At 49.5% G+C, this 14,349-nt stretch overlaps 1 protein-coding gene across 2 annotated transcripts in view; it reads right to left on the bottom strand.

The window, feature by feature from the left end:
- Vsig10 (V-set and immunoglobulin domain containing 10) overlaps nucleotides 1–10,935 on the bottom strand; it is a 33,827-nt gene extending 22,892 nt beyond the window's left edge. For both annotated transcript variants that reach the window (XM_031337625.1, XM_031337626.1), the window contains exons 1-2: nucleotides 10,620–10,935; nucleotides 5,010–5,291 (exon numbers count right to left, since the gene is read on the bottom strand). In XM_031337625.1, the coding sequence (XP_031193485.1) occupies nucleotides 5,010–5,291; nucleotides 10,620–10,680 (343 nt within the window). In that variant the 5' untranslated portion in view covers nucleotides 10,681–10,935. The remainder of the gene's footprint in view (nucleotides 1–5,009; nucleotides 5,292–10,619) is intronic.
- Nucleotides 10,936–14,349: the final 3,414 nt, after the last annotated feature.

The raw sequence follows: 14,349 nt of genomic DNA, 5'->3' as shown, positions 1-14,349 counted from the left end.
ATGGGAGCTGGCTTAGCAGGTAAAGACACCAGCCACGCAGGCTTCAAAACCAAAGTCCAATTCTCAGAATTCATGTAATAGTCAGATGTGGTAGGGCGAGTCTCCCAACACTCCAAACAGTAACACGGGAGACAGAGACAAGAGAACCGCTGGGAAGTGAGAGGACTAACACGGGAGACAGAGACAAGAGAACCGCTGGGAAGTGAGAGGACTAACACGGGAGACAGAGACAAGAGAACCGCTGGGAAGTGAGAGGCTAGCCCTATGGTACACAGTGCAGCTGGACAAATGAGAAACCCTGCCCACCCTGAGGAAGTTGAATACGAATTCCTGAGAGCCATCTTCTTGCCTCTGACAGGCAAATACTTACTCTCCCCAGCATAAAATAAATAAATAAATTTTAAGAGGGTAAGCAAGAGGGCTCAGCAGGTAAAGGTGCTTGCCACCAAGTCTGACAACCTGAGTTTGATACCCACAAACTGGAAGGAGGGAAATGACTCCCACAAGCTGTCCTCTGACCTCCCCACGAGCACCATACGCACACACACATTAAAAAATATATATATATATACACATACACACATATATACATACATATACATATATGTTTATATATATAAATGTGTTTTATATGTATGTGTGTGTGTGTATATATATATATATATATATATATATATGTGTGTGTGTTTTAAAATAAAAAGTCAGAACTAGGGAGACAGCTGGGAGTTTAAGGTGCTTGCTTGCGGCTCTCGCAGAGGATCTAGGTTCTGTTCCCAGCATCCATGCCAGAAGGCTCACAACTGCCTATAAGTCCAGCGCCACCAACCTGAAGCTCTTTCCAGTCTTCAGAGACATCCGTGTGTTTGTGGCATACACGAATATACATAAAATAAAAATCAATCCCGTGTGTGTTGACACAAGGTCTCACTTGGTGAGGCTAGATGGCAGTCCATCCCAACCCTTGTATAGTCCTGGCTGCCCCAGACCTCATTACCCAGACCAGGCTGGCTTTAGACTCAGCTATCTTCCTGCCTCTGCCTCTCAAGTGCTGTGATTAAAGGTGTGCACCACCAAACCAGGTTAAAATACTATTTAAAAGGAATTCTAAACAAAATCAAATTGAAACCCCCAACAAAACTCCTGAAAGGTTCACTGCTCCAAGGTCATGGCTCCCTGGAAGCCCTGGGCGAAGTCTCTCTTATATGGAGCCTCTCTTCTTGATCCTCTGGGGGTTTTCACTCCACCCAGGAGGACAGAACACAACCCCCCCCCCCCCCAGTCTGAAAGGCTCAGGTCCAACCAACTTCAGACTGTAGAATGCAAACACCATTTTCACCAGCTGGGAACCTGTCTGTTGATGCTCGAGTCTTTTGTTCAGCTTTGAGGCTTCAGGTTGAGCCAGGGACTGGTAAGGCCAGCCAGCAGCAGTAGTCCACCACTAAGCCACACTCAACCCTTACTTAATACTTTTGTTATTAGTTGTGTTGGTTTTCTCAGGCTGGCCCCAAACTAGCATCCTAGTCAAGGACGGCCCTTGAACTTCTGATTCTCCTGCTTCCTCCTCCAAGGAGCTGGGATTATGGATCCATGACCCCACACCCAAAGCTCCTTAAATTCTACTTTCCCTGGTGTGTCAACTGGCTTTCCAGAGTCCAATCTCTCCCTTCTGCTTCTTCTAAGCACCCAAGTGTACTTCAAACCCAAGTTAATAAAACCTTGAGCAAGAAGTACCTCAACTTCTGGTAGGGTCAATGGTCTCCCCTCCATGAGCCCACTGCCCCCCTCTCTCCAGGAGGTTTAATTCAGGGAGCATGGATCTTCCCTGAAACACCAGAAGTTCACTGAAGACAGCTACACAGGAGCATAGGAGCATAGGAGCATGGCCAAGCCCCCAGCCCTAGCTGTTGGCCAGGGGGCTTTAGCAGATACAAGCCCGCTTCTGCATTGCCCTCTTACCAATCCAGACCGATGTGACCATAGCTGCCTGAGAAAACGGGACCCAAGCTCAGCCTTGACCAGGAAGCATGAGATCTGACAGGTTTTTCACAGGCTGTTTCTTGGAATCCTCATTTGGCTCTACTATTCAGCTCCCAAATGCATAAGAAATGTGCAGAAAGCACCAAGAAGAGACTGCAAGAAACACTAAGGCTCCAGGACTGGTTAACACTGGAGCCAACCTCGCCATCTTTCCAACCTTACTGTGGGCAAGCTGGGTCACCCCATACCAAGCCCAGAATATGGGCCAGAGGATTTCTAGACACTTAGGAACAGGGTAACAAAATTCTAAGGCTACTGTGGCCCTATTCTATCTTGCCTTTATTTTAATGTTTGCTTGCTTTTACTTTACATCTATGGTGTTTTCCCCACATGGATGTATGTGCACCACGAGCATGCCTAGTACATTATCTGGTCACCTGGAACTGCAGTTATAGATGGTTGTGAGCCACCACGGAAGGCTGGGAACCAAACCTGAGTCCTCTACAAGAGCAGCTGCTGCTCTTAACTGCCAATTCACCTTTCCAGCCCCATTATTGTTTTTTAAAGATTGATTTTATTTATTTTAGGTATATATGAGTACACTGTAGTTGTCTTCAGACAAACCAGAAGAATGCATCAGATCTCATTACAGATGGTTGTGAGCCACCATGTCGTTGCTGGGATTTGAACTCTGGACCTCTGGAAGAGCGGTCAGTGGCCACCTCACCAGTCCTATTTTTTACTTTTTAAAGACAAGGTCTGGCTGGGTGGTGGTGGTGCACACCTTTAATCCCAGCACTTGGGAGGCAAAGGCAGGCGGATCTCTGAGTTCGAGGCCAGACTGATCTATAGAGTGAGTTCCAGGACAGCCTAGGCTACACAGAGAAACTCTGTCTCAAAAAAGGAAAAACAAACAAACAAACAAAACCCGAAAACACAAACACTCAGAGGGTGGGGGGTGTCTCAAGGCTGGGGAGATGGCTCAGTAGTTAAAAGCAGTGTCTGCTCCTCCAGAGGACTAAGCTTCAAGTCCCTGCACCCACATGGCAGCTCACAACTGTCCATTTCCAAAGGATCTGGCACCCTGGCACAAACTTAAGTGCAGGTAAAACATCAATGCACATAAAAATAAATCTTTTAAAAAATTAAATCTTAAAAAAAAAAAAAAGGATGGGGGTCTCATATGTAGCCCAGGCTGGCCATGACTTCCCTAGCCAAGGAATCTAATCCTACCCTCCAATTCCTGGATGCTGGGAGGGCAATACCACAGTTAGCTCTACTGTGGTTCTGGGGATGAACCCAGAACTTCATGCACTGGAGAAAAACACTTTACACACTGAGCCACACCCCAGCCTCTGCCTCACCCTCAGACACCACACAGTAGGCTATGTATTCATTAGGTGGGAGTGACTGATGACATCCTACACCAGGTGGGCTAAATTCCTCCCCAGGTGCAGGAGGTAAGTCAAGCCTGGTGGACACAGCTGGACACGGCCTGGGTGGCACACTTCTTGGATGACCTAGGTCATTCATAGATAAGAACTTGTATAGCCTGGAACAGTTTGGGATTTTTCCTCCTTAATTCCCAAGGCCGTGTTAGAGCACTCACAAACTTTTCTCCTTAAAGAAAGAGAGCCATGTGACCAAGTTATCTGCCATTTACATGAAAAGACAAAGACAATCCAGGGGAAGGAAACTGGGAGAGGGGACTCAGTGCCTGTGACCCAAGTCCTGGGGAGGCAGGAGGATTGCTGTGAGGAACTTACTATCACTGTGCTTTGCTTTATGGTTTTCTGAAATGGGTATCTCAAGTAGCTCAACCTGGCCTCAAATTTGCTATGTAGCCGAAGATGATGGTGAATTCACAGCTATTCCCCACCTCTCTACAGCGATGGGATATCACCCCAAACTATGTTCATTTTTCTTTCCTTCTTTTTCCCATTTTTTTTTTTTTGATAAAAAATCCAAAGCCATGGCCTTACTCTGGCTAGGTAAACACACTAGTAAACTATAGCCAGTGGGGACTACATAGCAAGACCTTGTCTCATAAATGGAAGAGCTGGTTGCGAGGGAATTCCGCCTATGCCTTTAATCCCAGCACCCAGGAGAGAGAGGCAAGCAGATCTCTGTGAATACAAGGCCAGTCTGATCTACAAACAGACCCTCTATATCTCTACTATGACCTTCCACTTCCAAAAAAAGGAGGGACCCATAGAAGGGAAGAGGAAAAGACCAGGATGTACCCAGACTGCTGGGACCTTGGGATGCTTTTTCCCCCATGGGAATCCAGTGACCTGCTTAAGCAGCAGACCTCAGGCCCACGGCCAAGGTTGAGTTCCCTGTACTAGTTCCCCTTATCAGCGCATGGGATGCAGCAAAACTCCACCCGAGACCCAGAACTTCAGATGATAAAACCAAACGCTGAGAAAGCAACAGCCAACCTGGCCAAGACCAGAGCCAGGTGTCTAGCCCTGAGAACTTACTACTGACAACAGGCAGCACCAGGCCCTCCCAGGAACGTGGTCCTTTCAACTTGTAACACCCTCACACTCCATGAGGAAAACGAGACCAAGTCTCCATCAGAGCAATGGTCGGCCTCTGTGGCTCAGGACCGTCTGGGAGGGAAGAAGAGGTAAGATCCAGAAGATCCCGGGGTACTCTGCTACAGATGAGAAAACCTGCCTCCAGTTTTCATGGAGAAACTGCAACAAACACAGTGAAGGACTTCCCACAGTTCAGAACACATCAGATGTATTTTGGGAGTACCAGGTCTTGTTTGATTTCAGAGGCACTTGTGTGTTTGTCGGCAGGCGTGTGAGCATGTATGTGTACATGTGTTGAGGACAGACAACCTTGGCTGTCGTTCCCCACCTCCCCCCACCTCCCCCCCGGACAGGGTCTGTGTAGCCCAGGCTGGCCTCCAACTTGCCCAGACTGAAATCATCTGTCACTAAAGCCCACTCCTGACAGTGACTTCTTCCATAGGCTCTTACTGCCCCCTCCCCAAGCCCTTCCCCACCAGTCCAACTTACTGGCCACCCGAAGCCGCACGGGGAACCAGTGGGTCTCATTCAGAACTTCCTGGCAGGTGTAGTTGCCGTCATCCTCCAGTCTTAGTGCCTCAATGTGCAGGGCACCTGCATCCTCTAGAGAGAAACGGGGTGCAGCCAGAGGGAGGCTGGAATTGGAGGAGGCCAGGAAGGCGGGCTCTGAGTCATTCCGGTACCAGGTCACCAGACCCCTGGGTCCCGACTTGCTGCCACAGCGTAGAGTAACATTCTCATGGACTTCGCCAATAGCCACTGCCTCTAAGTCTGGAAAGGAAAGGTTGAGCTGTCAACTCTTTTTTTTTTTTTGGTTGATGGGCAACAACCCTTTGGGAACAGTAAGACTTTACTTTCTTTCTTTTCTTTTTTCTTTTTTTTTTTTTCCAGAGCTGAGGACTGAACCCAGGGCCTTGTACTTGCTAGGCAAGCGCTCTACCACTGAGCCAAATCCCCAACCCCAAGACTTTACTTTCTAATAGCCTGTCATATGCTTGCGTGCGTGCTTGCGTGTGTGCATGCATGCTTGCTTGCGTGCGACAGAGTCTCAAGTAGCCCAGACTTGCCTTGAACTCACCTCATAGCATGTGCTACCACTGACCTTTTGTCTCTACCTCCCAAACTCTGGAATCACAGGCTGTACCGCCCTGCCCAATTTATACACAGCTGGGCATTGAACCCAGAGCCTCCAAGTGCTCTAATAGTGAGCTAAATCCTCAGCTATTTTACCAAACATTTCAAATAGTAGTGATATAGTTTGAATGTTAAATGTCCCCCATGGGTTACCATTCCCCCAGGCCCCTCCCCCCATCCCACTCCTCCCCCCACTAACTGGTGGCACTGTTTGGGAAGGTTAGGAGGTGGGGCTTTGCTGGAGGAAGTGAGTCACTGGAGACAGGCTTTACAGGTTTACGGAGCCAGGACATACTTCCAGTTCTCTCTCTGCTTCCGGGTGGATTCACTGAGGGGATAGCTTCAGACTCCCACTGCTAGCCCTCTCTATCATGCAGCACCCCTTGGGAACTGTGAACCAAAACAAACCCTCCTAATTCTTTAAGTTGATTTTGTTAATCACAGCAACAGAAATGGTCCCCCCTCCCCCCATATACACATACAAGGCAGAGACACCACATCATCCGATGGCCCCTTTTAATCCTCTGCTGTCCACAAGGACAGGCACAGCTCCAATTGCAGAGCAAGGATGAACCCTGCATGGGGCAGAGCCAGGGTTCTCAGAGGTCCCAGGCACAAGTGCCCTAGATCAGCCTTTCGGCAGACCCCCTGACATGTAAGAACCCAGGCAAGATCAGCAGAGCTGCCTATCCAATCACCCCAACATTGCTGAGCAATAAGCATTACCCTCTCTCTCCAGGTGGCCATTTGTTAGGCCACAATATTAGGCAGCAGTCTTGTTGCTTAGACATCCAGATGGTGGGGTGGGGGTCGGGAGTCATATCTTAGTGTCCTTCCCCCTGGGATTAATCACTTTGGGGCACTCTAAGCAGAAATGGGTACATACAACATATACTGGATCTTCTGGTGACCAATGAGAGAACCAACTGTCCAGTTTCCAGGCTAGTGAGAACACAGACACAAAACCGTTATGGAGGATAGAGGTGAGGAACAGGGAGACAGGAAGGGCTCCTAAGCTTGCCTGGGTGTATGCCAGGCAAGACCTCAGGGTTGGACCAGATAGACAAGTAGGCACAGGATGGGCTCAAAAGGAGCCAGAGTCCTAGGCAGAGGGAGAAAGCCAAGTCAAACACCCAGATCAAAGCCAGCTGTGGTGACATCCATGTGGAATCCTAACCCTTAGGGAAGAGGTGTGAGATCATGTGGGGAGGGGGCAAGGGGTGTTTCCAACCCCTGCTCGAGACTAATGGGCAAACGACAGCTGACCAGGGTTGGTTAGTAGGTAACAAGAAACAAATACACTGGTTTTCCTGAGACGCTCACCACAATCGACACCCAGTTCTAGAGAGGCCACCGGACAGGGATTTGGACACAAACCAGTGGGATGATAAAAATGTCCTGGAGTTAATTAGCAGGGGTAGATGCTATGCACTGTAGCACACACAAGCGGAAGTCAGGTTACAACTTCCAGGAGTTAGGTCTCTCTTTCCGCCAACAGGGGGATGGAAGAGGCTGTTCAGGGATGGAACTCAAGTCACCCAGGTCTACAGCAAACTCCTCTGCCCACTGAGCCAAGTCACTGGCCCAACAGAGTGGCTTTCATCTGTTTTCTCTCAGAGTTCACTATGGCAGGATCTGAAGCAACCAAAGCTGGCCTTGAACTCACTGCATAGCTATAGATAACCATAGAATTCGGATTCTTTAGCATCTACTTCAGTGCCAAAACGATGGGTGTGGAACACCACCACACCCAGTTTTATGGGGTTCTGGGGGCCCAGGGCAAGCCTTCTACCAACTGAACTACATCCCCAGCCCAGGGGTAGATTTTATGGTATATAGATTATACCTCAATAAAACTGTTATAAGCAAAAAGAAACCGCCACCTGCCTCTTGGTGACCTTGCCATGGGGTGTCTGAGCCACAGGGTTCCTTTCCAAAGACAGAAATTGGACAAAGTCACAAGAAGTCCTAAGTCTCTGCCCATCCTAGTCACACTGCTTCCAAAAGGCTTTCAAAGCCAGAAACCCCCACAGGGTGGGGGGTGGGGGGGTTGGTAAGCCAATATCTGTAAGGTAGAGAACCCACTAATGCTAGTCACTCCCAAGCAGCATGAAACACGTAAGAGTGATAATTTAAAAGTCTGCCACAGCTGAGCCTGGTGCCACAAGGTCACAATCCCAGGAATTGGAAGGCAGAGGCAAGGAAGATCAAGTTCAAAGCCGGCTTGAGCTAAGAAGACAGATCCTGACTCCAAAGGGAAAATGGAAGGAAGCAGGGGTGGGGGTGAGGGGCTGAGGAAGAATCATTTTCAAATCATTGCCTACCAATGCTGGTTCTCACCTGGCAACTTCCACCAAGGAAAGGATGAACTGTAGAGTTAGAGCTAAGCAGAGCATCCTTCAGACTAACTGTTGCCCCTTCCTAACCCTCTGGCCTGGAACAGACTTCCTGCATAATCTTGAAACCTGAGCTTATATCATCTCCAAGGAAGACAATGACCTGGCCAATCTCCTCCTGGCTGTGCCTATATCACTGCTTCTAACTACTGAAGCTGAATATGACCTTAGGCCATCTAGTCAGGGATGCAGCTGAAGCCATCAGCCTTGGAGAACAGAACGGTTACCAATTGGTAATGTCTGTCATGGACAAGGAGAGGGTAGCCCTGAAGATATGTCAATTCCAATACACACTGATCCAATACATGCCACATCAGGCTCTACGAGTGTCCCTATGAAGTGGGATAGTCAGTCTCCAGTGCATTTCATCAGAAGGATTTACTTGGATCTCAGACACTGGACAGAGTGAGATAACAAAGCCTACCTATAGGGTAAAGGTGCTTGCCACGAAACCTGATCCCTGGGACCCACATGGGAGAAGGAAAAGAACTACCTCCCCAAAGTTGTCCTTTAACCACCACACATGCCACGGTACATATATACCCCACACACGGAGAATTAAATTAAAATGTAATAAAAAAATTAAATACAAAGTACCATTTTTGCCAACTTGACACCATTGTCCAGGGTACCCTTTGTTGTGGCCCCAACCTAGATTCACATTATGCAACAAGGGAGAGATACACACTCTCAGGAAGGGGGTTGAGGGGAGGGACAACATGGTCCTCATGCTGCTCAAGCCTGCCACTCACTACCAGGCTACATCTCCAGCCCCATGATGATCAATCTTGATGCTATCCTCATTTACACGGCTTGAGTAATCTCAAGGAATCTCTGCCCAGTAACTCTCGCCAAGCATGGCCGGGAGCACACATCCAGGTGACAAGCTGAAGCACCAGTGACAAAGTAGTTGAGTCAGAAGACAGATACCTGTCTCACCTTTCCGCTTGAAAGAGAGAGAGAGTGAAATATGACTATCCAGCAAGCCCTTGGGCACTTAGCACACAGGGAAAGCAGGTCTGGGGGTCTGGGCCTAAAAATTACTGAGCAGAAAGTCAGGGCTGGTGGCTGAGGCCTATAGCCCCAGCAGGGAAGCTGGGTGACAGGATGGCAAATCTGAGGCCACCGAGAACTACAGAGTCCAGGACTTCCAGAGGGAAGGTCTCCAAGTGGGAAGAATCCTACACTCAGAAAGCAAGTTCATTCCAGCAAACTGGGAACGCCCAGGAAGACGACTGAGGGCGACCCCTCACTCCCGCTCCATCGCTTACAGCAGAAGGTCACTTACAAGTATGTAAGTCCACATCCGGTACCATCCATGACTGGAGTTGGTGGTGTGGCTAACAGCCGAGGACTGCTTAGAACACATGCATCATCCACAAAAAATGTTTAAAATTCCATGGCCCAAAAAGACCAGGGAATAACGCAATAAGAAAAAGTAGAACAAATTTGGGGTCACATGTCCTAGATAACACAGATGGCCAGTCTCCTGGTAGGAGAGCCTGTGTTGTCAAACCTTCAGAGTTTCTCCCCATATATTCGGGCAAACCTAGCTTACGGGAAATGGTACTGATTTTTACACGACAGCTAAAACCAAACGTAAATAAGTAAGTTGTGAAAGCAAAATAGTTAAGTAAATTCAATGAGCGTAAGAGTTAAGAACTTTTGCCGCACCGGGCAGTGGTGGCACAGGCCTTTATTCCCAGCACTTGGGAGGCAGAGGCAGGTGGATTTCTGAGTTCGAGGCCAGCCTGGTCTACTCAGTGAGTTCCAGGATAGCCAGGGCTACACAGAGAAACCCTGATTCGAAAAACCAAAAACCAAAATAAAATAAAATAAAATAAAATAAAAAAATAAAAAACAACTTTTGCCGCTTGCAGCCAGGGAGCTCAGGTATGACTGAATAGCTTGCTTCCTATCTACACAAGGCTAGCAGGTGGGTGGGGTGGATTTGGAAATTACCCACCACCTGGGTTTGCTTCCCCCACCCAATCCCGGATCGTTCCTACTCTGCAGGAATTCGCGGGCGAGTTAAACCCAAACATCCTTTTCCAATCTATACGTTTTGCTAAACACACCCGCGCCCTCCACCCCTCGCGCGCGGTAATTTTCGGCAACAACGCGGTGTAGGTAAGCGACGTAAGATCACTCGCCAACTATGTCTCCTAGCGGGGGCAGTTTTTGGTCAAGTCTGAAATGATTTCCAAAGAAAAAGTTAGAGGAAAAGAGAAAAAGGATGGAAGAGGAAGAAGGCGCGGCTTGGAATGCTCGGGTCGGCACAGGTAGAATCACTCTGGGAGGGCGTAAGGAAGCAACTCCACAATTTACAGGTGTAAGGCCGGGCCAATCTGGGGGAGGCGGGGAGAGAGGGAGAGGACGCAAATGGAAGCTTACAGCGTGGTGCGCCGATGCCGCGGGCAAAGCCAGAACACAGAGTTAGCAACGAAAAGGAACGGGGGTGGGGTGGGGAGAGCGTCGCTTTCCCCTCCACGTGCCCCTCGGTGGGCCCTGCCGCACGATTAGCGCGGGGGCTTTCGGGTCCCCGGGTTGGGGGTGGCAAGTCCCTTACCTGCGGAGCTCTGGCGGGCCAGCAACGCCCCGAGGCACAGCAGGACGCGCAGTCCGGCCATCGCTCCCGAGGTCTACTCCAGGGGAAGCGCGCGGCTCCGGGTGCACGGGGCTCCTGGGACTCCCCAGCCCGCAGTGAGGGGCGCCCCGGATAGGATGCTTCGGCAGAGCCCCGAGGATCGCCTCTGGGGCGCGCGCCCCGCCCCTGCGCCCAGCCCGCCCGGCTGGCGGAAAACAACAGGCTCTGGCCCCCTCCCGCCTCTCGGGCAACTTCCTCCACCTTGACCGGGAGGAGGGCCTTGTGCGACGATCCCAGTCCCGCGGGGCGTAGGAGGAGGCGGCCCGGAGCGCTAGCCCGCCGCTGTGGGACTCGCTCCGGGGCCTGTGCACTGAGCGCGGGCTGCGGGGCACCGGGCGCCCTCCCAGCCCTGCGGCTCTATCGCGCTTGTCATCTGGATTCACGGGTGCAGGGGCGGGCCACAGCGCCGCCATCGCTCAGAGCCCAGGGAAAGATGATCCCGCGACCGTCCGGCCAAAAGCAACCACGAGACTTGGGTTCTCGAATGAACTTGGGTCGAGACCACACAGGAAGAGTGAGTTTCGTCTTCAGGTGCTCCCACGCCTGACCCTCTTGATCTCCCCCACCCCCATCCTGGCAGAGCCCGGAGCGCCACATTTCCGGGCTCAGCTTTTCTAACATCCCGATTCTGCGTCCTGGTGGACACTGCCACTGCTGGGCCCTCGGGAGGATCTGCCCTTGAAACGGCTCAGAGAGAAAACTTCGTGTTCAAAACAAGGATGTAGTCATCGCGGTGGAATCTTCACTGGGCTCTGGGAGGTGGACGTCCCTCTGCTCATGCTCTCCCAGCCTTTCTGTGCGTTTATAAAATATTGGGAGGGATGAGGATGACAGTGGTATAGCGCCCAGCCCAGCCCTGGGTTCCACCTCCAGCACCGTAAAACCAAAGTAAAATATAGAGAAAAGGCTAAAATGGGAATTAAAAAAAATCACTAAAAACCCCATTGTCCCAAGGTAAGACTTCCTAGAGAAATCAGTAAACACAAGGGAGTTTATCCGGATTGACCCCTGCCTCCTGTTGGTATCTTTAGGGCCACACACCTAGATGCCACCCTGTATATATTAAATAAATGAATGTGCATGGTAGTTTGACACAGCATTTGATTCAGTCTTCTATCATGAGGCAATCCTCAAAGGTACATCCTGCCACTGTGGCTGGCTAAGTTAATTAGTTTTGATGATACTTGAGCGCGCCAGACAAACTTTCTAGTCTTAAGTCAACAAACTGATCTGATCGTGGAAGTATTGTCCAGCAGTATTTTGGCTAAGATTCTGTAAAGTTCTAGAACCTTGATAGTGAGCAGAGAGGGGAATTTAACGGAACAGGCCTGGGGAACTTGCTGACTAAACCACAGAGTTCTTGCAACCCTTGGACCTGAGACACCTTTCAAGCCCTTTTTACTGGGCTAGGCTCCCTGGGGTTGCTCTCTAAGACGAAGTTGGTTGTTGGTAAAACCAGGACTAGATTCTGCTTATCTGACCCTAGGTCCATGACTGTGACTGTGTTCCAATGTTGTCACTTTTTCCAGGACGACTAAGGCCAAGGGGACATAGGTCTGTATGCTTGAGCATCACACAGAGGAAATAGCCACCCTTTTGGAAACATCAATGCCCTGGGAAATGCCAAGAAGACGGGCTGAGCAAATGGGGCTTCCCTTGGTAAGACAGGGGCATCAATAAGAGACCCCTTAGGGGGCGTGGCTGTAAGGATGAAATCTTTGCTTACTCCAAACTATGCAAACATTTTGATAGACACAGCATTGTTGTAGGAATCTCTCCTTGGAGATGGGACCCTAAATCCCACAATCAAATACGGACTTGGACTGTGAGCTGAAAGATGACTTGTCTACTAAGAGTGCTCACTGCTCTTGCAGAGACCCTGAGTTTGTTGCCAGCCCCCACAGTAGGCAGCTCACAAATGCCAGTAGGTCCAGCTCCAGGGGATCCCACACACACTTCTGGTCTCCCAGGGTACCCACATGTGCATGGGTGTAGTAACACACTACTGTACATAAGTAAAAATAGAATAAAGGTTTTGGTTTTTGTTTTTGTTTGTTTGTTTTTTAAGTTTGAGCTGTGGGGCAGGTGCTCATCTGCCTAGGCTGCTACACATGGCTAATCTTGTTTGTTTTTTCCACCAGTCAGTGAATTAAAAGGCGAGGGGTGGGGGGCGGTTAAACTCACAGAAGGCAGAAAAAAAGGAAAGTAACCTGGAAGAAAGAGAGCAAGGCACAGAGAGAGAGAGTCTTCACAGGGCCAAGATGGCAGCGGTGGTGGTGGGGTGGTTCAGTGACTCCGAAGTCTTAACTGCTTGGGAAAGGCAAGCCTCCCTCCCTCCCCTAATTTTGGGATAATTAGCTTAGACAAAGAAAGGGGAACAAGTAGGTAAACACAGCTTCAGGTAAACATGTTCTGGACTCTCCTTGAACACATCTGACCAGTTGTGTAACAGTTTCTCCAAGATTGAAAGGTTCCATGCTTAATGGAAGCTCTTTAAGCAGAAAGGTAAAACAACTCAAACTAGATTCAGGAAGTCCCTGAAACCGAGCAGATTCACTAGACCCCCTAGTGAAGGAAAGCCAAACTGTAAAAAGAAAACTCAGATAAGCCAAACTGTTAACAAGAATCTTGAGGCCAGATCAACTAGCTGCACGAAGCAAAAACCTCCAAGTTTCCTGGAAGAGGTTTAGACCAACTGAGGCATCTGGGGAAAAGCCCTCTCCAATCGGTTGAGCTGCCTGCAGGCTGTGCAGTGTGTTTTAGGTTTCCATCTTTCTGAGCTGTCACCCATGCTTGGGTGGTGTCTTAGTCAGGGTTTCTATTCCTGCCCAAAACATCATGACCAAGAAGCAAGTTCAGGAAGAAAGGATTTATTCAGCTTACACTTCTACCTTGTTCATCACCGAAGGAAGTCACAACTAGAATTCACACAGGGCAGGAACTTGAAGGCAGGAGCTGATGCAGAGGCCATGGAGGGATGGTACTTTACTGGCTTGCTTCCCCTGGCTTGCTGAGCCTGCTTTCTTATAGAACCCAGGGATGGCACCACAACAATGGGCTGGGCCCTCCCACTTGATCACTAATTGAGAAAATGCCTTACAGCTGGATCACACGGAGGCACTTCCTCAACTGAGGCTCCTTTCTCTGTGATAACTCCAGCCTGTGTCAAGTTGACACACAAAACCAGCCAGTACAGGTGGGCTTTAGTGACACATCTGTCTGAGTCATTTTTGCTCTTGTAAGTAACCCCTCAGCCATACTCCCAGCCAGTAACGCCAATAAAATTCATTGGTTCACCAAATTGGACTTGATTGGTGTCTGGACTTTGGTCTGTTGTGGGTTCCCTATCTGGGGTGAGATGTGTGTTGATGCATCTCCCCAGGAAAAGCTTCCCAGAAACAAAAGCAGCTATAAGAGGTCCCGCTGGCATGAAGAAAAAAAAAAAAAAAGAAAGAAAGAAAAGAAAAGACCTCTAAGCTATTGTCTCAGGTCAGGAGTGCAGAAAAAGCAGCAGACATTCCCATCTATTAGCAGCCCTTTTCTAGGTCTGTCTGCCTGTTGGAGATGGTCTAGATCCAGGTCTCTCTCATGCTTTTGGTTATCCAATCCTTTGCTACCCAGAGGGGTGGGTGTCTTCTTTCTCACTTTCCAG

Source organism: Mastomys coucha, unplaced genomic scaffold, assembly GCF_008632895.1.
Source record: "Mastomys coucha isolate ucsf_1 unplaced genomic scaffold, UCSF_Mcou_1 pScaffold22, whole genome shotgun sequence".
Taxonomy (NCBI): Eukaryota; Metazoa; Chordata; class Mammalia; order Rodentia; family Muridae; genus Mastomys; species Mastomys coucha.
Note: the sequence above shows the minus strand (reverse complement) of the source record. Positions and strands in the feature narration are given on the sequence as shown.